Raw genomic sequence first — 25260 nt, 5'->3', positions numbered from 1 at the left:
CATAAAATGCAATGTGGAGTGCAAACAACAATGAATCCTTCAATCACATGTATGCACACGTACATTTTTGTACATCATACAAGTCATGTATATCTACATGTAAATGAGAACTAACTTTATAAATGTACATAATATACATTTCACAGCTCTCAAGTAGAATTCTATTTTTCAGAATACATAATTGTACAATGATGTAGATGGGTACAGTGCTTTATCTACATGTAGATTCACCTTATTAATTGTTATATTGTAGTGAAAGTATTATTATAGCTTCAAGGCTATTTGTAAAAAGTGGACAAAATGTAGAAGAGATTTAAGAGAGAAGCTCACTTCTCATGCAAAAGTAGATGTAGAATGTCATGTATGTAACATTGTTTTGCATCTTTCACAACATTTGTAATGTCACTGATATCACAGACGTGTGAATTGAAATATCACTGCACAGTGAACGTGATTCTTTTGAATTTGTACTTGCCTAATTGTCTGATTTGATTTGATAAAATGCATACTAGACGTTCATACATGTATGTGCTCAAAGTGTCTTACAATGAATTACTTTTAATTACTAGTCCTTGTGCAATGAGTACATGCTAGCTCTTCTTTTTGTAATTCATTTAAGCATTATCTGTCAGTACAAGTGAGGATCGCTGTGGTTTGGGAAATGAAAAGACACCTTATACACAAAAGTTTTCTGCACACCAGGTGGTGTCATCCTTGCCCTTTGCTTGGCAACCTTCCAAGCACAGATCTGAGGTCATGTTAAAAGAATATTAGTAAAGAACAGCTGGATGATCATACTGAGTATGATATTCTAAGTAACTAAAAATTCATTCATTGATAGGTTGTAACATCAAACTCAAGTTTATAACTTCGTGTTGACAAGTGTACATCTACGCAGTGTATTTTCTATTGAATGACAGCAAAAAATAATTGATTGAACCCTTCTGGTAACAATTTTCATAGAAAAAAAATTATAAAATGTCTAACTTGTCGCTGTCAGATTCCTTTGACATTTCATAGTTCAAGAAAAGAACAGCAAGTCCTTATCTTTTGAAGTACTAACACTGCTTGATACCATTATAAATGTGTCAAAAATGGCACACTTCAAATATACCAAGTCTACATTGTCATTAAAACGTTGCCATGGATACACTGTGTTTTCACAGTTAGTCTCTTGCCTGTCAAGCTGTGAAGCATCAATACCCATCAATTTGCCATGTCTGCATTCTTTTGTAAAATGAACTGAGTAATCAAAAGATAAAATTCCAGCAATTTTTTGTTAAAAATTATGATTGCGCATACAAATGTAGGTTCTATTGAAGCTCAAGATTTCATCTTTCAGAAGGTCATTTATATTGAAAATCATGATTTTCATTCATGTTTTTTGGTGAAGACATCTTTTATTACATTTAAAGTTCGAACAAATGTTGTTGACACCATAACTCCATGGTCTGCCTTACCCTATCCTCATATCCAAACAGTGTGACTTGCCATTCAATCTCATATAATTACCATAATTATAATATCCTGCATTTATCTAAGCAGGCCGAGTTTCTCTGTAAATTGAATTGTAAAACGTATGTCAATTTTCCTAACCTATCATTTTACTTCAGCATGCAAAGGTCTCAAATAACACGATATTGTGTGAATTTCCTTTTTGAAAAAAATGACAGCTCCCTACTACATGTACATATACATGTATGCTTTCACTGAAAAATACATTGTGGAGGTCTTTTACTTTCTGTATTCTACACTACAGTAGCTTATCTTTTGTATTTTTTTTTGGCAAATTTGATTACAGTCCTGGTAAGTTGTAGTGCTATAATTTTACATAATTTTTGTCCTTATTTTGTACTTATGTTGAAGTATGTCTGGTGAAGAAACTATATCAGCATCACACAGCATTACAATTTGTTGCAGAGCAAGGTGTTTATTCAACAGCATACTTTTTCATACACATGGACATCATGTATTACCAACAATGGTAGCCTAGGGACTTATTGTTGTTTCTATCACAAGAAGCTCTTTACACCAAGCTCAGTGTCTTTGCAACAGTCTAAGATTATTGAAAAAAAAGTGAGTCTCACAATAAGTTGTAGTTGGGGCTGTAAACTACATGTAGTTGCCTGTTTACTGCGCTGCTGTATTACAGATACATATACATGATAATTAACTGTCTTAAGAACCATGAACAAGTTTGTAATTACAATGTACAATTTGAAAATGTCGGCCCCATAACCTGATTACAATGAAGTCATCATGTTAAATGTACATATACATGCACAGCAGAGATGAACACAGGAGTCAACACATGAAATATGTAAAGGGTGCATGTGATAATTAACATACAGGCGTTTGATAATGACTTTTCGGGGTGTGGCTTACTGAATTAGTTTCTACAGTTCTCAATAAAAGCTAGTTCATTTTGAGGATTAGAAGGTGCAATGTATGACAACAGCTAACGATGTATATAACACAACAGTACAGTAAAACAGGCTAGTAAACTACATGTACATATGATACTGTAATGATATTCCACACAGTCGAATCCAGGACACAGGAGTAATCCAAGTCGTGAAGCAATAAAAAGCGTAATAACACTGGATAGGCTTTATTGAGTACGTTGAATTATCTTCGAGTGTAAAATATCTGTCAGGTGTCTTTGAAGGAACACATCATGATCCACTTTATGAAAAGAAGTCTGAGACTATTGATCACTAGAAAAAACCCTACAAGTGTTATACAGCAAAGACTGAAACCCTAGCTACTTGTACAATTTATTGATTATCAGATCAGATACCAAATTATAATCATGACTGTTCATTATCACACTTCTAAGCTCAAATGCATCACTAAACAATATTAACTGTCTGTGAATATAGTAAAATTTCATGAGTGATATGTGCACATGTGTGACCGATTGAACAACACACAAGCACTGTGTCCAATTTACAATGCATTTATCACTACTACTCTAAAAGTGCAGAAGTAATGACTGAAGCCCTACATCATGTGCCTGTGTAGGTCAGACTAAATTTATCGACTTTGCACATCAGATCATCCATAATTAAAACTATGTTTATCATTGCACTCTTAATGTCATTAGTTCAAGTATAGTATACCTATAAATACCTATAAATAAACAATTATACTAATTGTCTTTGAACAAAGAACATTGTCAACTTTTATGAATTATATTACCTACTATATGCAGTGTATAATTCATTCATCACATAAACATTGAACTACACCAACACTCCTCACCCTTCATCACTACCCCTTTCCAAACTCTAACAATTACTTACTGACTCAACAAATGTTACCCATATATGCACAGAGTGAAACAATGTTTGTCCCAACAGAAACTACATTTGCATATTAATGTATTCTTTAACTTACATCAGAGTTGAAACACCAATAAGACCTTTCAAAGTCATTCAATTTATACTGCATGCACCATATGCACTTTTGACTCCAAGTGCTATGATGCAATCTATTTATAGAAAGGCAATCATTACACATTTAGTATGTCTACCTTCTGATAACCTTTAACGGCCTGGACCAAATGAAACACACAAACCAATATATGCTAGCCAGTCAGTAGATGATGACAATCATCAGATGTTCAAACTAACTCTTGATAACCTGAGAGATTGAAACAATTAGGAACACACAATCTAATATGCCAGTCAGTAGCTGATGACAATCATTACTATATTACTATTATTAACTGTTAAAGTCTACCTCTCAATAACCTCAGCGTTCAGACCAAATAGAACACAAAACCAATATGCCAGTCAGTGCAACTGATGACAATCACTGTTGTTACATCTACCTTCCATTAACCTAAGAGCTCAAAATGAAACACAAAACCAATATGCAAGTCAGTAGCTGATGACAATTACTGTTGTTACATCTACCTCTCAATAACCTGAGAGTTCAGACAAAATGAAACACAAAACCAACATGCCAGCCAGGGCAACTGATGACAATCATTGCTGTTACACCTACCTCCCAATAAACTAAGAGCTCAGACCAAATAAAACACCCACATCAATATGCCAGTCACCACAACCTCTGTCTAAGACTATATCATACCAGCATGTTTATGTCTGGCTCCACATAGCCTGAGCTTAGACGAAATGAAACACACATATCAATATGCCAGTCAGTGCAACTGATGACAATCAAAATAACCTGACAGCTTGGAATCAAATGAAACATTCAAACCAATATCCCAGTCGGTGCAACCTCTCACAACCACTCGACACTACATCTCAATTTTGTACCTCAATCCAAATACATTTTGTAACCTGACACTCCTTGTACCAAATGAAAAATACAAACCAATATATTGGCCAGTGAAGCCTTGCAATGACTATCATGAATCTACAACTCCTACATCAGTTGCCTAGTACAAAAAATAGCTTGATTTTGCAAGAGTTTAATTTTTTTTCTGAAAAACTAGATTTGAACCTGCCAGCATTATTGGTTGTAAATACATGTAAATGTATTTGTATGTGAACAAGAACTTGACAAGGACCTTTATACTATATGCCCCAAAGATTTAGATAGACAGCTATGATGAATTCTTAATTTTGTACACCACAAAAAAAAACTGACCAAGATTTAGATAGATGGCTATGATGAAATCTGTACACATTTTTGGGGGGATTTGTACACCAGAAAGAAACTGACAAAAGATTTTTCTACAAAAGATTTAGGTTGACGACTATGATAAATTCTGAATATTTTGAACACTAGAAATAACTTGATGATCTTACTTCAAAGATGTAGATAGATGGCTATGATGAATGCTGAATATTTTATACACTACACAGAAACTAACAATGATCTTACTTCAAAGATTTACACATATAGTTATTGATGCATTCTGAATATTTACATATTATGCATATTACATTTCAACAGAAAGAAACTTGCCAAAGGCCATTAATTTCTTGAAATGTAAAAAATGGAGATAGATGGCTGAGAAATTTGAATATTTTCATTGAACTTCCAACTTTGTAAATCAGTATAAAGATCTTAGATAGACGGCTATGATGAATTTTGAGTATCTTATACATATTAGAAACAGACATGACATGACACAAAACATCTCTATTGATCTACAAATATTAAAATAAAATGAATGAATTCTGAATATTTTGTACTTCAGAAAGACACTAGATAAAGACCTTATATCGATAACTAAAGTTTTAGAGAAGTCGCTTGAATGAATTCTGAATACTGCATTTAATTTTCATAATAAATCCTTTGTTTGACCAACAGACCATTGGACAGCTACAGCTATGATGAATTATGAATATTTCCTATCCCAGAAAAACTTGATAAAGACCTTAAACTGTATGATTAGCAAAGATTAGGCTAGTAGACAGCTCTTGACAAATTCTGAATATCTGTACTCAAAAAATAAGCTTGATTAAAGACCTTGTGGAATCAGGGATCAGCAACAATTAATATAGATGGTACTGATGAACCCTGAATATCTTGTACACGGTACACTGGAATTCATAGAGTTGTTTCTATGACAAACAAACATAAGTCAAATGGCTTTGATGCATTGTGAGTATTTTGTACACCAGAAAAAAACTTGATAAAGATCTTTTTAATGATCACCACATTTTTACAAATTAGAACTGGTCATCTTTAAGTCTAAAGCCTAGGGAGTTTTGAACAACTGGCATATTCATACAAATGTACAGCAATAACAGATGTTTCACACTGAAGTGTATAGCATTTTGTACTCATGAATATTCAGTGTTCAACCATTGATTAACTTGTTTCTACTATCTCCCATGATGTAATAGCCCATAGGAAAGATCCCCTATAAATGCACAAGATCAACTTGATGGTTCTCTGAAATCGCAAATAATTGTAGGTGATGTAAAATCATGACTTTCAAGAACCCATGTTTTATGAAAATATCTCTATTTCCTGGAGTGGTGTTTCACTTTAAGATCTAATTTCCCAAGTGTACTCTTTTTCCAAATTGGCATAATTTTCAGTTTCTGTACATTCAATTCTGTTCAATCATCCTTGGGGAGGAGTGCAATGGTGCAAAACCTCTTACGAAAAATAAAGTCATCTTTAAATGTTTTATTACATACAGAATTGGTTGCAACTTAACATTCAAAGCACGTAAAATATGATTTTAGTACATTTAAGTATAAATTTATATTATTTTCACCACACAAAGGTGTCACTACGGTTTGATATACCAGATTGACATGCAAACAACCAGGTCAAAACAAAGCTGATTAAAGGCTAAAGGTCGACAGAAAAATGGCAGTCAAAGGTCAGTGCAATCTGGCAAAGTCAGAAACAAATACAAAAATCTAGTGAAGTGAAAACAGATCATAATATAGCTACCTGTTATACAGAAGTGCTCTGAGTACAAATGTATATTTGCACACACCCACTTCTCTCAATAATCTGACAATTTCATATCCAAACTAAACACTATAACATGAGCAATCCTATCAATATTTACAACTACAAACACTAGAAGCCATTCATCTTTACCGCCCAAAGCTTATTAACAATTTACTTGTCTAAATGTCTCTTATACCATCCATCTTAACATTATATATAGAAATTTATGTTATGTTTATTTGTCAAGGGATCCTATCTTATTTGAAACTTGGTCATTTAATTTCAACTACTCTAATTGTGTTATCCATCATCCAGTAAAGTATCTCGACCAAAAACACTCAATTATTCTTCTATATTACATAAGAAGTCCAGTATCAATTTCTATTCTACACATACGAAGCCATGCTTTGAAAAATTAATGTTGAATATTTCTCACTCTGTCAGCGACTAGTAATACTATACACTTTTTGCCTGGCTATGAGGGCACTAGTAGATGACTATACCCCGAGGGCTGTTATGTAGCAACTATTTCCGGAGGCTGAAAGCTGATGGGAATAGTTGCCACATAACAGCATGAGGGGTATCATGACGTCTACTGGCACCTGAATATGGCCAGGCAATAAGTGTTTCACAACACATCAGATTCTTGGACACACATTCTTTTGATAGTCAAAGCAAATCCCCAATAAGACTTTTGTATTGCATGAATATTGCCTTAAGGAAAATAAGATGTGACTAGTGCCTCTATATGCAAATTGAGGTTATTATGTGATATAATCTAAACGAATCACTGATGGCAGGGTGTGATAAAGTAAATTATATTCCAACCATTTATGTGTGTGTGGCAGTGTGATCCATGAATACCTAATATACGAATATACACTTAGTCTAATGAAAATAAATAATCATTAAAGCAGGGGCACAAGCTGAGTTGTGCTCTTGGAGCATAATTTTAATATCTCTCACAAAGGGAAGATGCATGCAAAAGGTGAATGGACATAAATTTGCACAGGATTACCATTTTTGAGGGTACAATGTACATGTGTATTGTGTACTTTCAGTAGAACAAGTCTTGTGTTAGTAACACTTTACCGGACATTTGATAAATTACGCTGGAATTTAGTCTAGTTCCTATATGGTACCATTACCATTTACACCTCCACTCACAGTATAGTCAAGTCCTTACTCTAGAAGTCCTGAGATGCATGAGATGTAATTTAAAGTTTGTCCACAGCCACCCACACAGTCATTAACTTTAAGTCATATATTTGTTAATTAATCACAAAATTCTAACCAATAACACAGTCCCCCATAAAGTTAATATTTATTGGGGCAGTTATGTTATGTCCAAATATGGTATATTTGTCAACTCAGGATGCTACCTATACACTGTTTATGCCTCTGGTTTGAACAGCTTTTATAATTTTGAAGGTACAATGTACTTAGAGTAGAGCAAATTTTGTGTAATATTTTAGCAAACCTTTTATGTAAGCTGTAATTATACTTTACAAATTACAATATTCATTTTTGGCAACCTACAATACAATCTTCTTACAAAGGTATTAAAGCCAGTGTTACATTCAAAACTTAATTAATTTGCTGAGGGAGAGATGGCACTGGTATGTGTATAATTTAAAGTATAATTTCTGAGGGTATGTAATTATGCGCACCTTCAGTAGAACAAGTCTTGTGTAACACTTTACCAGGCACCTACACATTTATATAGGAACAAAGTACACGTCTGCCAAATCTACTCTGACATGCTTGGTTGTTATTTTTAAATTAAGAGTATTTTAATTAGAAATCCAATTTCCATTATATTATGGTGGCTTTGCTGTTCATAAGTGTGTTATATCATATTTTGTACTATAAGTCTTCATCATGCAGTAGACGAATCAATTGGCAGGCAGGTGTACATTTTCCCATCAAATCCAATAATATTAATAGGACTCTGTTACCTTATACCTGTGGGCTATCATTCACAACTATACAGTTACATTTACAGACTTGGCTGTACTATAAGTTGTCACACAATTTTTTTTTATCTTACACGATGGTTATTCCCAAGTGCTCTTCTTGTTCTCCTGCATTGTTTGTTCAGCTTTGTGCACTTCACTGTAATCTAAGTGTCTCAGTTTAGTGGCATTGATCACTTTGCTTACTGTGCCTTTAATCTGACAGTGTTCATTACAGATATCAATTCTGCTTGAACAGTTGTTTGCAACTGATACTTCATACTGTGTTGTCACACACTGTTGCATTTATCTTACACTTTGAGATTACATGTTGCTGTATTTATTACTTGGAAAGAACATGTCCAAATGCATGGCTGAAAGATTTCATATCAATCATACTGGTATCATAGTGTCATCCCTTAGGGTTTTTTTTTTGTTAGTTGGAAAACGAGAATGTATATTATTGACGACAAACTTTTTGATAACTGGTTCAACAGCAAAAACACATGAGCAACTTGTTGCTGTATTCATCATTTTAGTAAGAATTAACATGAGCATAGCTGGAATTGTTCAAATCATAGTGACATCCCTTGTTGTGTTTTTTGTCAAGAGGACTACATGTTGAAGGTAACATGATCTCAGAAAGCAATGTCTTTTCTAAAATCCTGTAAAAGGCTGTAGGTTTCTCACCCCTCCATTCTTCAAAGTTATTGTATAACAATTTGAATAATTTCTTCTTTTTTGCAGGAACTTTTTATCATTACTTTCTGGGAGATCCTTCTTACAGTGTTGCCTCCAATGAAAGATATAATTTATTTGTAAGTCAAATAGATTTTCTGGTGAGTCATCACACAATACGGCACTAGAGAACATGAAATGTTGGTGTGTTACAAGTTACTGCTGTGTGTCAGTGGCACGTCATTAGACGGCACAGTGCCATTACAAATGATGGGCATAACTATTTGAGCATTATAACGTCAAATTGATTGCCTTCAAAATATACAATGCACATGTCATGTAACATTCCCTTATTGATGAGTAATCAGAAATCTCAATAGAGCTCGGCACCTGTTACTTTATTCAGCGAGAATACCACATCAGTTATGACATATGATAAAAGAAACTTGTCTCTATCAGAATGAACGCTACACAGCAAACAGTGTTGCAATGAACTATATATTGTACAGTTCAGCTGATGCAATTAAGAGTACAGTCACTTACCTTTTAATAATTCATTGGCAATGATTGAAGTGGCAGGGTCATACCAGTACTGCCAAAACAAATAACAATACACCTGATAAGTGCATTTTGGAGGTCTATAGGAAATGCACCTACTCAACAACCTAAAACATTCACATCTCTACAAAGGAACATCTTTATATTTCCTGTTGTTAAATGAAAGTACATGTAACTTCAAGATCATATCCTGCTACTTAGTGATTTCGAACGTTAGAAGACCAAAACAATAAAGGAAGATCATGCATGTGCCGGGTACACTATAATGTATAGTTAATGAAATCTAGCTGGAGAGCTACTAACAGCAAATTTTGTTGTTCTTACAAGTTCAGTGTATATGGACTGAACACCTGTAACTGAAGTAAACAACAGTTGTTGCATAACTGTATTGTCTGTGACTAGAACATATATTGTATCGTTGTTAATACTGTTATTCCCGATTTGTAGTTAAACTGTTTTAATGAGTACAACCAAATAGAACCCCGTCCTTGCCCCAACCCCACCACCCCCATCCCCCATAGAAAGAAGATTAAATATACAATTTACTCATATTTCAGTTCCTTTTGTATTTAGAGGTCAACATAATTAGCAGATAACTTTTTCTGATCAAAGATATAATTTATTTACTTATTTATTAGACGCACATGTGTACTTGTATGTAATTTTGACAATTTTTTGGAATAATAAAATATCAATGTCATTATACATATTGCCATAAATACCAGTATTACTTCTCCAGTTCAACAGTTTTTATGGAACTATCTTGTCCTCTCAGATACCCTTTTGCCATTTATACAGCTGGATAAACTAAAGCATATAAATGCGAATGGTTGGATCATAGACTCTCCACCAACTGACCCTCCAACAACTGTTGGTGGAGGGCCAGTTGGTTGGACTTTACTAATCAGACACAAATCAAATAGCAGTAGGTAAGACCAAAACAGTCCATGTGCTGATTACTGGGCTACAATCACCCAGTCAACATGATTACACTCCTGAAGTCAACCATGGACACTAGCTGTCACGTTGGAGAGAAATTTGGAATGCTACAAAATATATGTATGAACTAGCATATGAATATACATGGAGTGGGTGAAGTATAAGGTATCCATATCAGATTATATTTGCTAATGGGTCAATGAATTTAACTTGATGTTCTTACATCAAGTGTGAATACAGCTTTATGTAAACTTGACTACCACAGGGAATTGAACTTGACTTTCTTACATCAAGTGAGTATACGGTAAAGCTTACAGGATGTGGTAGCTTATAGGGCTTTAAATTTGACTGTTATAGTGAATTGAACTTGACTTCCTTACATCAAGTGAGTACATATATACATGTACAACTTACAGGATATAATTTATAATGGGTTTACCAATGAATTCAATTTAATTTCCTTCAGTAAAGTACATGTAAGTATACATTAAAGGAATCTGGATATAATTTCTAATGGGTCTTTGAACTTGGCAATGAATTGAACTCGACTTCCTTACAAGCAAGTGGGTATACAGCTTACAGAATATAATTTCTAATAGGGTTTAAAACTAGGCTATAATCTCAACTTGACTTCCTAATACTGTAACAGTAAGTGGGTAGATACACAAGCTTAAAGGATAGAATTTCTAGTAGGTGTTTAAACTTAACAATGATTATAACATGACTTCCTTACAGTAAGTGGATGTACATGTACAGCTTACAGAATATAATTTCTAATAGTCTTTGAACTTGGCAATGAACTCAACTTGACTTCCTAAAATACTGTAACAGTAAGTGGGTATATACCGAGCTTAAAGGATATAATTTCTAGTGTTTAAACTTGCCAATGAATATAACAAGACTTCTTTACAGTAAGTGGATATACAATGTACATGTACAGCTTACAGGGTATAATTTCTAATAGGTCTTTGAACTTGGCAATTAATTCAACTTGACTTCTTTAATTCAAGTGAGTATACACAGCTTACTGGATATGGTAGCGAATAGGTCTTTGAACTTCATAACAAATAAATTCAATTTCACTTTCTTCAAGTTCCTAAAAGTACTAGGTCATTAAACTGAAGGTCAAGGCACAACTGTGATAACTCTAATGAAAGTTGATCATTCCAGAAGATTAGATCTCTTGACTTAAACTTGAGTGATGATTATTGTATACAACTACATGTAGGGTAATTATTATAGATTGTGAAATGTGTGTTTTCATTAACAAGACCTTGACAAGACTTTCACAGCAGGCAGTGAACTTTTCACGGCACTTAATTATACCAAATTTCACATAGATTTCACAAGATGTACCATATAGAAATGGACAATTTTGCAAAAATTCAAAAACACTGCTCACATTAGGATTCAAGACAATCGAATAGCTATAGCCCAGTCCAAATACAGAGAATGCACTTTTTGTGGGAAGGTCAGAACCGGAGTTATACTCTAGGACTTATTCAAGCACTTTGCAGTATTTTTATTAAAAGCATTTTGATGCATATTTACTGCATTTTGATACATTGTGAAGCATTCATATTCATTGACAAGAACTTTGATGCAGTACAAAGTTCAAATTTCTCTGTAACGACAGTATATCACCTGGTTCTGCAAAGATGAGCATGCAATATAATTGATAAATGGCACGACTATGTTACGAAGTATAATTAATATCATGAATCATAATATGCAGCAGTTGAGAAGATGCTAATAATGAAATAATTAAGTTTTCTCCCCAGCCCCAAAGGAATGCTGGTCGGTTACTAGTATTCATTAACATTAATATTCCATTCATTAAAGTGGCCATATGGATGAGGATTTGGAATTTATTTTGGATTTTTAATTTATAAAACAATTTTATCTTGGCTTCCTACTTGAAAAAACAAAATGAAAAAAACATTGACAAGTCTGTGTTCATAAATCAATAACTTGTAAAAAGCTAAAAAAAATGTTTGTTATTATACGTACAATAACAAACATTTTACATATTTATCAGTCTTTTGCAAATTATTGAGTTACAAACACAGACTTGGTCTATGTTTTTGTTTTTCATTTTGTTTCAAGTAGGAAGCCAAGATAAAATAGTTTTATAAATTAAAAATCCAAAATAAATGCCCAATCCTCATCCATATGGCCACTTTAATCAACATCAGAATATGTACATGTAAAGTGAAGGTGACAATAAAGTGCATAATTAAACCATGTCAGTGGTACGGTACATTTATTAACTGCAAGTTGCTGACCAGTGCTGAACAGAATGGAGAGAATCCAGATATACATACCTTGCTTATTTTTAAAGCTATATTATTACACTGTGTAGAACCATTAGTGTTATTTCATTTTTGACTTTACATTGTCATCTTTAGAGTTCTCCCTGTATTCATTTTGTAAATACTGATTTAACTTTGGCTGCAGTGCACAGTTTATTCTGTTCACTTGTTTCAGTTATTTTAGCCCTGCTTGGGTCTATTGACAACACATTGCACATTTTCCAGAAAAAAATAGCAATAATTGTTTACTTGTTTCCTTGGCAATGTTTTTAATGTGTCATGATAATAAGGAAAATAGTAAGCTGTTTTCTCCACTTCGGATTAGGATTAAAATCTTGGTTTGAAAAGGAGTTGTTTGACAAGGCTTTAGAAAAACTTGGTACAGAACAACAGAATGATTGCAATGTAATCCTGATTAAAATAACACTAAATGCAATGATCCATATTGAAACATAACCTTTTAAAGCGGCAAAATCTATAATTAGAGCTTTTTTTAGGTGACAGTTTTGATACATATATGTACATTGACTTAATCTCCAAGTGTTGTACATCCTGAAATCATGCATGTATATTAATTTGCCTAGGAGTGTGTGTCGAGTATTAACTTTTGACCATGTGTATGTCATGTGCACTGCAGCTACACACACCAGATTAGGCAATTCCTTATACAGTGCATGTAGTTCAGGATGTACAACATCAACAGTAACTCATTACACTGTATATATTAAGGGTCATGTATCACAACTTCCCTTGAAAATGTTCCAAGTTACAGTTGCTGACATATTGCAGCGTTAATTTTGTTACCATGAAAATGTATCCATTAATGTCGATTCCCCCACAATAGTTTTGTTGGAATTTGCAATAATCAGCTTCAATTATGTTGATAACTATATAAACTACACGATTGTACAGTACAAGAATGTGAGTAATTTTTGTACATGCAAATATGATATGAAACGATACAATACAATATGATATTTTTTATTACCCGATCAAAAAGAGAAGAGAAAAATGGCATCACAAACATAAATACAAAGAATCAGATCGGATAACAGGAGTCAGAAAATAGCAATGCTAATTGTGTCTGACCCCTGGAAACAGTAAATAATGGTACAAGTTTAGGGTGTAAATAAATATACAAAATGTAGCTCTACCCTCAATCCCCCCCCCCCTTTTTATCTCTGTGTGGCAAAATGAAAGGAAGGCATGTATTACATTAAAACTATACACTGTTAATGTGTGTTATGTGGTAATACTCTTTCAATAAATCTTTACGTAATGATGCTATGAATCGCTGTCTTCTAGCTTGGTTCATAAATAATTAAACATACAGATTTTCAACTGATGATGACTGTGCCTTTGATAAAAGTATGGACTCTTTGCTTACACTTACAGTACACCATCACTCTACTACCCCCTTTGCTTGCAGATACTATCACTCTACTGGCCCCACTGTGAGTTTTCTTATTGAGGACATTTCAATTTTTGATTGCTTGTGTAAATCAGTGACTCAACTCGATATAGGTAATTCCAATTAACTATCATCATCCCTGCGATTACATTACCAAGTAAATTAATGACTGATGTGAATTATGCTGATTGAGCTGATTCCGTTGCAATGTGATAAATTGCAGGTAAGTATTTATATGTCTCCCCTGATACATATTGATCATATGACCTATCATCTATGTGTCACATCACCCAATAATGTATGTGATATATTGATAATATCCGTACAACGAGTCAGTCGTATTTATATAGCAAGTACTTAAAATTTAATAGTCTACTCCAGAAAAACAAAGGTATTGCATTAGTGTAAAGATTACATTACAAAGTGTGTATTTTTATGTTTTAATATCTTTTAGAATTTGTGAGTGAATGTCGATTTGATGTATGAGGGCCTCAATGGAAAGAAGTCAATCATTAAATGCACTGCGTTCCTTGTAATGCTTTTTGAGTTTTACCCTGAATAAAGATATTTTGTAATAAAAATAATAAAACTCTAATGATTAGTGCTTGCTTGCATATCTCAGTCTAGTCTTTACACACAGATAGAAGGTGCCCTCTAGGACCAATTTCATTTCTGATTAAAAGTTCTTATAAATCTCATCAAACTCATCAAATGAAAGCTTGCTCCTGGTCATTTTGAAATAATAAAAGAAATATTAAGTGCTCATCATCCTGTTTTATGAATCGACAATCTATTATTTTTTCCATAAGAGTTCCAAAATGTAACACAGTATTCGGTGGCCATATTGGATTCTAAAATGGCTGAAATTTGACTTCCATTAAAACAATTCACAAGGTGACCTTAGTCATGATTTAAACTGGATTAGGATTAAAAAGGGGGTGGGGGGGAGGGGGAGCGGTGGTTAGAGTTATAGAAAAAGTTTGTCCAGAATAAAAGAATACAAGAATGATCCCATTTAATTTAAGATAACAACAGTAATGTGATTGAATCATAGTCACTTAACCTTTACTCAAGAAATGCTAAGGCTATTCTTTAAAAAGAGTATCATCAAAACTGACAGAAATCAACTTCAATAACCATGATAGCATTGTCACCTTACTTGTTTGTTCATTTGTTTACCTTTTACAAACTTACCTCTGTTAATTTGGGGTTTTTTAATAGTTGTTCAATAGGAACACCAAGTATTTTTTTCACCAGTGCAATTCTCATAAAACATCTTCCTCTTCCAGTGTGACTTTGTAACTATAGTAACAAAGGAAGAATAATGCAAGAATTCATTTCTTCACATTGCATCTTTCTTCATGTTCATTTTAACAGAAGAAAAGTTGCTGATCTCTTATGCAGAACGATCTCTCTTAACTTGAACAAGATAATATGAAAATGCATCATAAGTAGTAGGCTTAGAGTGTTTGTACATGGGACTCAGCAGACATATAATTATACAATTATATTTTTGAAGTACATTGTACAATATTACATCATATTGCTCCAAATTTTGCAAGCTTATATTGAATATGATTATTGCAATGAGGGATTTTGAATTAAACAAACATTTCACCAAGCTGCGCGCAGTCATGGACACAATAGCTTGATGGCCAATTCAACCTATCCTGGATTGATCTACATGTATAAAGTGTTCTCAAAGGAATATCGTTCCAGGCTGTGAGTACAATTCACGATATATCCTTGGCAAATCAGATAATACACAGCAAATTATTCATGGCAACAAACTTTTCACACAAGACTGTGGTCATCAGCATAATGCAAAGGAAATCAATTGCAATTAAAACGGAGATAAGGCATGGAATTCCTTGTGGTTATATTGATTTTTTGTCAAGACTATATGATTAACGCCGCTTCAGGTTGTACCATCCATAATAGTTCCTGTAATAATAAAATGACCTTTCCATAGCCTAGGTCTGACTACTCGTGTCATCAATTTTAACAGATTTAGTTGATTTCATTCTTCCAGATGGTCAGTAACCATGGCAACTTTCCAAGTGATCTGCGTGCGCACGTGTGTGTGTGTGTGTGTGTGTGTGTGTGTGTGTGTGTGTGTGTGTGTGTGTGTGTGTGTGTGTGATAGAAACTGATACTGGGTCTGAGAGAATGCCACTGTGGGAAAACAAATATATGTGCACTATTAGTACACTGTGTTTGTCAAATTGCCATGAAAATCCAAAGGGTACAACATATATTAAACTTTTATATTAAACACAAAGCTTACCTTGGGTGAAGATTTGCAACTTTCTATGGCTAAAGAGAATAGCGGATTTATCCTGCAAGAGGAAAGCAAACAAAAAAAAGATTCAGCATTATTTTTATTCCATCTGTCATGCTTCCTGTACATATGTTGTCGTGACTGTACAGCTAAGAAGAGCACAGTTAAAATAAAATTCACACTTCAAATTTACAGTGGAACACTTTCTATTGACACATTACACAATGAGGTAAATATTAACTACATGCATATGGACTTTTGAAAATACATGAAGTAAAGCCCCGGTAAGCCTCTAGTGTTTACTACATGTTATGCTTCTCACCATATAAAACATCCTATGTTATCCTTCATGTAACAAGCAATTAAAATCTGATTCTGAAGCTAATACATATAGGCATAAATGGCTAGGTCATGTAAAGAGTTACTTATAAGTGTCTATACTCAAGCACAGTTATGATTTAAAAGACAACATGACTGTATTGCTAGGTTTGATACATCTAAAGAACTGCAACGCGATGTTTAAAAGGGGGGACAAAATCAAGGCAGATGTACATTTGGTATTTCTTTATGCTTTTCGAAAAGCCATATCTGCTAATCATGCATTTGCATATGACCTCTCAAAAATACAGGTTTGTTATAAAATTGGTAAATCTGACTCAAACCTGTCATACCAAAAACTTTACAAATTTCTCACTTTACACAATCCTTTTTTATATAAATATCCAAATAAATCAAAGGCTAATAACGCTCATAAAACTGAACTGAACACTTGCATCCAAGCACAATCAATATAACATTATTCCCAATATTATTCGTCATTCAGCCAAGGAAAATACGAGTGACCTAAAGGGTCTCGTCAACTACAAGCTGCTAAATGAGTACTGGCAAATCCTTCAGTCAAAGGTATTTTCTGGCAGAATGAAAGAAAATATTGGAAATGATATAATTATACTTCATTAAGTATAATTTTCAAAAAATTGGGAAAAATGATAGGGATTTTGGACACTTTAACTCATATTTCATGCACTGCTAAACCACTGATGTAGTCACAGGTTGTTGTGATGTAGAACGACCCGGGCATACAATCCATATTTTCTGTTCAAAGACAATAACTTGGCTTGTGCATGGTATTGTATACAAAGGAAGGAAGAATACAGACAGAATACAAAAGACGCCGATATTGGGACATGAGCTTGAATGTCATATTTTTGGTAAGACTTTGAATCCCAGTATGCTGCATAACTTAACCTTAAGAAATGCTCGCAATTTCTTACACAGTGTTATTCAGATTCCATGTCGCATATACATTTACATGTTAGTGATAAACCCCTCGTAACCATAATGTACATGCAGATTGATCTGACCCTGTAAGTATGACATGTACATGTAGTATAAATCCCAAGGATTTTGTCACTGTACAAGGATTATGCACCAGTCAACACTTTCCAGATAAAGTTTCTCTCGTGTGTAATAGCTTAGCTCTGAAAATATGCACTTCAAGGTTTCCGACAGTCAATCCTCTCTGCTATGGTTTTTATATAGTCATTAGCAAGGGCAGAGGTGGGTTTTATTCCCAAAATCCATACACATGAAATCTGTGCACAATCTCAGGGTTTTAGATTAGGAGGAACCATACATGTACATGTAGCAGAGAGGTTTGTGTCGGAAACCTCAGAGCACATATTTCCAGAGCTACATGTAGTAATAGCTTAGGTTTATTAACCTAGTACCATGGTGAGGGAGCTCTTGCAAAAATCATATGCTACACTCTACAATTTAACATGCGAATCTTGTGCAATTTCCCTGGGAAATGAGGTACATGATGTAGATTTGTTGGTGTTGTTGTTGTTGTTGGGGGGGGGGGGGGTTCGTCTAGCAGGACTATAGAAATGGTAAATTTTATGGAGAGTTCTAGTAATAGCATAATTCCTAAAGTAACTGACTTTGATTCATTGTTAATCTTAAGGCACAATTTGGATAATGCTGAAACTATTACGGATGAAATCCAGTTTTCTGGCTGAGCTGTAGAAAGAGTTGGGTTTAAATTTAAGCAAAAGAATAATCCTATTTAATCCTGATGGCTCTATTGATAAGATAATATTAATCCAAGACTGGGATTCAAACATTGGAGTGACTGTTTTATTGAGAATGCCATCAATGAAATTGTACAAGTTGATTACTTCTTACATGAAAAATTCATCAATTTCATGATGCTAGATATAAAACTGTTGTACAATATATACTGTGAAAGTGTCATTATCGAGAAGTTTAAAGGACCTTTGGGAATATGTTTTGTTCTACTGCTTGGGTGAGATGAATTCATTCCAGTATAGAAACACATATTTGACATGGAACATTGGTAGGGTAGTTTACCACTAGAGGGCAGTAGTCAACAAGAATTTTCAAATTAGGCAAATCTGAATATTTCAGTGTGTGTTTGTGTATGTATGTATGCCTTTGTTTACAATGTACATGTGTCTACATCATGTCTGTGTATCAGAACATCTGTATATGTGCATTCATGTATATGTGTGTATTTGCTTGTTGTTTGAATAAAATATTTCCTTGCTCACATAATACACCAATACCTTAACCACTTCTGAGTGATACTGACATACATGTAGGCTAGCAAAATTTATTTCATTCATTGAATGTAGCCATCAGCTTACATATACAAAAGTAGGGCTTCTCTGACGTACATGCCTGTATATGAGTGACTCTATATGAATGGACTTGTAACATGTGCCATATGGTGTTGTGAATGTACAAAACTCAAACAATTCGGTCATCAGTTTGACGTAAATTGTATTAATACCCATTGTTCACAATACAAAACACACAGCCATACTGCTATAAATTATGAAATATCGGAAAAGGTATGCTGTATAAATATTTACAATAATAAATCGCCAATCAATGTAATAATGTAATTTTTAATATCATACTACATGCATGGAAATCTGTTCAATTCTACCAGGATCACACCCTCACATCTGTGACTGGAGTTCCAAAACCATAGTAAAAATACTGAAGTTGTATTAGGAAGTATTACCCTGTATATTCCAATCCATACTCTAGTCCAAATCCTCACCATCCTAGTTTATATGTATTACAAAGTTAGTCAACTGCTCTTCATTCTTGCAGCTCCTTTCATTGAAAATACAATCTGAACGTACAGCATAGGAATAAATTCATATAACACGGAGGCCATTCAAGACAATGACAGCAGCAGGAAACACATGTACTGTACATATGCTGGCATTTTTGACAGTTTTTAACTTTGCAATTTAAACCTTTCAGACTGTTTGGTCAACTTTATTCAATATCTAAATGTATGGTATATCTTTCCACATGGAAAGTCTTATGTTGTTCCACTACGTACTGCAGTGTTGACAATACTAAATATACCACTCAATTGTTATTCTAAATACTGCAGTGTTGACAATACTAAATACTGCAGTGTTGACAATACTAAATACTGCAGTGTTGACAATACTAAATACTGCAGTATTGACAATACTAAATACTGCAGTGTTGACAATACTAAATACTGCAGTGTTGACAAAACTAAATACTGCAGTGTTGACAATACTAAATACTGCTGTGTTGACAATACTAAATATACCACTAAATTGCTATTCTTGAATACTGCAGGGTCCATTCTAAATATATACCTATATGTACATCATAGATAGCTTTAAGAGTCAAGTTGTATGGAATTTTGACTATCATCCCTCTACGGGCTGTGGGGAGATGGGCTATTCTAAATGTACCACTAAAGTTGTTTTTGAAAAGTGTAGGATAAACAAGCTAACAAAAAAATAAATAATAAGTCTAAACCTCAGATAGGATTTCACCTTTGTGCCAAGTTTAAATTAAATGGCTAAGACATAACAGAGAAACAGCTACAGCTAATGCTTTGTGGAGCTAAAATGTCATTAATTTACCCTTGAACAGTTCTAATTGTATCTCTCTCCATTTAATAATGCAGGTTTGAATATTACAACACACAGAATTGTAGAATTGCTTACTTGTCATTCCATGTGTAATTAGGCAAAGCTTCAATCCAACACCAGTAATCTCGTTTATTCAGCCCAAACAGGGACCCTGGTTCTGTAAGGTAATCCATATATACAAAGGGTTTTTTATTTACAATTTTTATGTACTGAGTATACAATTTGTATGTATACAATGTAAGCAAAGTATATAGTATACATACATATAGTATACAAAGTCATGTACATGTATAAGTGTATCTATATTGGGTTCAGATTAAAATTTCAGTGGGAACAACATTTATTTGTCTGTTGAAGTTGTTGAAAAAGTTCAATAGCCCTAAACAAAGACCAGATGTAATACTTTTACACCATATTGCAGATACTGAAGTTCCAGCCACTTCTCTTCTCAGGTTGCACCATAAGAGGGTGCACCAGATTTGGTAATGCATGTGGGCTAAAAAAAATTTGACAGCCACTGGTTGCATAAAAGCTTTTTCCACGTATATGTGCATTCATTAACTCGTTATCAATCGAGATTGATCATGAGTGAATAAAATGTGTGTGGAAAAACTAGATGAATGTTCGTAAACAAGTATTACAATAGTGGTTGAGCATGTTTTGAATAATTGTAGTCGCTAAAAAAATAGTATTTTGGGAATAACGTAGAGAATGAGTGGTAAATTTGTTTCAGCTTCAATATCTGCTATTCAGTATTCCAGCTCTCACTTCTTGCCACTGTTTATGAACAGTGCTCCAAGTGGCCAAACTCATGAAATCTTTTATCTTTCCTATATAACTGGAATATGGCCTATTGTTCCACTGTAACATCAATGTGACAACATACATGGGGTTCAAACATTGGATTCTAGGAAACTAGTAATTGTAAATTCATATTATTATATCAATGTGTATACCAGCATGTAGGATTAGGATTAAAATTTCGGTGAGAAATACAGTTGTTTGGCAAAGCTATATAAAAACTTGGCCCTGAACAAAATCCTTATGTACTACATGTACTTTGGAATGCAAAAACAAAAGTTTGATTTTTTGACTGTTTATGTTGCTCTATAGACTATAGTGGTACTTGATATTCCAAAAAGTTTGACTTACATGTTGCCTGTTGCATTACTCTATGCGTTACTCTATAGACTATAGTGGTATTTATATTACAAAAAAGTTTGACTTACATGTCGCCTGTGTATGTTACTCTACAATATAGACTATAGTGCCATTAGTGGTACATGTACATGTACTTGATACTCCACTATCTCTTATATTCCACTGATTGTATATTGCTAGACATATAGCATGTTGATAATTTCTGTTTGAAAAATGATTCAGTTAGCCACACCCCCAAAAGCTGTTTGCAGAATACCCCTATAGCTGATTAGTCACATTTGCTGTGTTCATTTACATAATGACTTCATTTGAAAATCAAAACTCTGACGTATGTAATCACTCTCCACTGTGACTTATCAACTGTGAGGCTATTCTGCCAATAGCAATCACTTTTCAAACCATAATTACCAACTTGCTGTGGTTAGCAATACAAGCTCAAAGGAATACAAGAAATAACAAAGTGTGTCTACCACTGTAGAGCACCATCAACAGATTAATTGTGACTGTTCCAATAAGCGAAACTTTATTTATGGCTTACCTACACCTTCAATGGGTATAGAAAGGTAAAAAATTTGAAAACCAGTCATTGTATGACTATTAAAAAGATCAAAATGATAACGCAAGCTGCATTCCACATGTGTATATTTGGAGGGGGTAAAACCAGCAATGTACATTGAACTTATGAGTAAAACAATATACTTACGTTTTAATCCTTTCCTCAAAATATTTTCTAATGTTTCGCATAATTGTTTCACCTTTGGGTGTGAGTCCCTGATTGCTTGTTTTTCATCTTTCAATTTCAATAGTATGCCTGTAAAAACACACATGTAAGAAGAAAAGTTAGTGTTACATGTAAATCGAGAATACCGTGACTATGTACATGTACATGTATACAGAATGTATTTTAACAAATTGCAAGAAAAACTAGTAATTCCAAAGATACATCAGAGCACTGCTCACATGTTAATAAATGATATCATAAAACTTTTTAAATAGATCATGTCTATTTCTTACTGACTTGTAAAAGTTCTGTGTACTGTTCCAACTACTTGGCAATGGGATTAAAGGGTTATGACACTCCAGGAAATTGAGGTATTTTCATAAACTTTTGGTTGTGTGGGAGATTCATTATTTTACATCATACATGCACACATGTATAAGAACAGAAACACCAAATTGAAACTCATTTTCAACTATAACGAGGAGCTGGTAGGACAGATTGTCCTTATGGAGCTGCCATTTCATCCTGTGTGCTCAGAGGCAGCACAAATGTTATGATTCCAAGGATGCTTAGGAAGAAGGCTAGAGGGTTCTACCAACAGTTTTTGAAATATCACATATTTGCCAGGGATAATAATTTTCCAGCATTTTGAGCAAAATTTGTAAAAGAGCTATTATTTAAATGTAAATGAGATTATTATTATTATAATAACTAAACCATGAGGCTGTGTGTGATATAAAAAGATTAAACTGTAAGCAATTGATTATTCCATATGGTAAATACTATTCAACATTGTAATGCATTGACATGATTCGCTACTACTGCCATTGTACAAATTTGCAATACTTCACAAGACATATCTCTTTTCAGAAATAATTTTACAGGTTGACCTAATTGCATGTGCACTAATCGCCCTTTAAAAGACACATGATGAAATAGATGCCGATGCCATCACCAGCAGACTGGTGCAGTACTGCATAGTACTGAGTAAACCAAAATAGCTAAAAGGCTATTAGCTATGTTGGCTACATGTATATGAAGAGCTCTATAATACTATTAATAGCATGATGATTCAGGCTATTTTCATTTCCTGAAAGCCAGCTATCAGCCATCACCTCTCTGAGCCTTCCTAAGTCTGGCTAATCAGCTCCTCCAGCTACATGTATTAGTCATTTATCATGTTATAGCTAGCAAATACCCAGCTGGCTACTAGTAGTACTACAAATGTAGTTACTACCAGATTTAAGACGATCAATACAGTGGGTCATTTAAATTTTTTAATGGACAGACTGTACAATATTTCATACTGTGTTGTGTACAGCATGAGTGGTTGCACAATATTGTGTCAAGAAATTTGTTTACTTTTCCCCACTGTCCATTTCAAGTTATGTAATTCTAGTGATGAATATATTTATAAATGAAAAAAAAAATTACAATAAATATAGTCACTGCAGAAATCATGTGATATCCACACATCAGATTCTACATAGTACTATTGAAATCTGCACCAGTCTTGCCAAACCTAGGAACATATTTTTATTGAATGACATTGTGAAACAAAAAACCATTAGGTTATACCATGGAAGTATGTGGTTATAATGATTCTACCTCCATGGTCACACAGGCAGAAAATAAAACAATAGAATGTATGCTAATTCATTCTATTGTCCATTGTCTACATATTGCATTCAAATCCCTGTCACCCAACAACAATACTGGGGTCCTATCCATTGACTCTATCATCCCTTTATTCTATTGTCTATCCATAAACAGTATCTATGATTGCACACACCTCCTTGGGATGCTACCTCCATTTTGTAACAATGGATGTGTAACATTGGTGTTACATTAACCACAGGTACTCGAATCAATCTGTATGATGATTTTTTTAAATGTATGGTAAATAAGTCTTATTTACCATACATATATTTTTTTAATCATACAGATTGATTCGAGTACCTGTGACACTAACCTTGGAGGAATTAATTCCTCCAAGCACTAACTATGTGGATATTAGCTCGTTCACGGGATAATTAAGCTTCAGGTTAGCTACAGTACTAGTAATCACCCAGGGAGTTATCATTGACCAAGCCTTCTGGCAATCAAGCAATCCCGCGGCCGCACCCGTACGATCAAAACAAATCGCTGATGGATGTTAGCATACATCGTAGCGAACTTTATGAAAAACACATTCATATTGTAACTTGTTGACTGTCGAATGCGACTGCCCGAATTTGAATGTAAACAAACGTAAACCTGGTCCTCCCGTCGTTACGCCAATGAGTACTGGGTTATGTACACAATGCCCGTTGTAAGAAAAGCATAAAGAAATTATCTCCACGTGAATTTTAGCAATTTCTATTTACGAGGACGATGCAAATAACTTGATCAGGCGGCAATGCTGTCAAAATTCGCGTCCATACATGTATTTCATTGCAACTATATAATGTAAACAGGCGGATACAATATTCATTCATTTTTTTTTCTCACAGGCGAACCTCAACAAATAGAAACCAAGGAGTAACATTACCTTTAAGTTCCGTTAAAAGGGGGTCTCGTAGAGCCATTTCTGAACCAGAATTTGCAGACTCTTGTTACATTTTCTTTCGAGGATGGTACTTTCTAATCAGGCCAGAAATTCATTACCTGTCTATCGTCAGCTTTATAGTATGACCTAACGTAAAAGGGTAAATTTAAATAGCCGTGTTTCAAATTTTCGTTTATATTCCCTTAATTTAATTTAATTTCCGTTTTTGACGCTGAAACATGTCAATTTAGTGGTAGAAAAACAAATTTGACGCCAGTAAGGTATAAACTGCTCACAAGCAGTGAAAAAAAACACGTTTATAAATGATATCACCGTTTTACGACACATGCCGGTAAACAGTCTGA

The 25260-nt window shown here is 34.0% G+C and overlaps 1 protein-coding gene across 1 annotated transcript in view; it reads right to left on the bottom strand.

Annotated features, from left to right (window-relative positions):
* Positions 1 to 25035, bottom strand: part of LOC144435389 (uncharacterized) — a 71388-nt gene extending 46353 nt beyond the window's left edge. The window contains exons 1-6 of the mRNA XM_078123985.1: positions 24899 to 25035; positions 22351 to 22458; positions 20562 to 20643; positions 16537 to 16588; positions 15444 to 15551; positions 9573 to 9621 (exon numbers count right to left, since the gene is read on the bottom strand). Coding sequence (XP_077980111.1) covers positions 9573 to 9621; positions 15444 to 15551; positions 16537 to 16588; positions 20562 to 20643; positions 22351 to 22458; positions 24899 to 24935 — 436 coding nt within the window. The 5' untranslated portion in view covers positions 24936 to 25035. The remainder of the gene's footprint in view (positions 1 to 9572; positions 9622 to 15443; positions 15552 to 16536; positions 16589 to 20561; positions 20644 to 22350; positions 22459 to 24898) is intronic.
* Positions 25036 to 25260: the final 225 nt, after the last annotated feature.

The sequence above is a fragment of the Glandiceps talaboti genome, chromosome 5 (genome assembly GCF_964340395.1).
Source record: "Glandiceps talaboti chromosome 5, keGlaTala1.1, whole genome shotgun sequence".
NCBI classification, from domain to species: Eukaryota; Metazoa; Hemichordata; class Enteropneusta; family Spengelidae; genus Glandiceps; species Glandiceps talaboti.
This window is presented reverse-complemented; position numbering and strand designations above follow the sequence as displayed.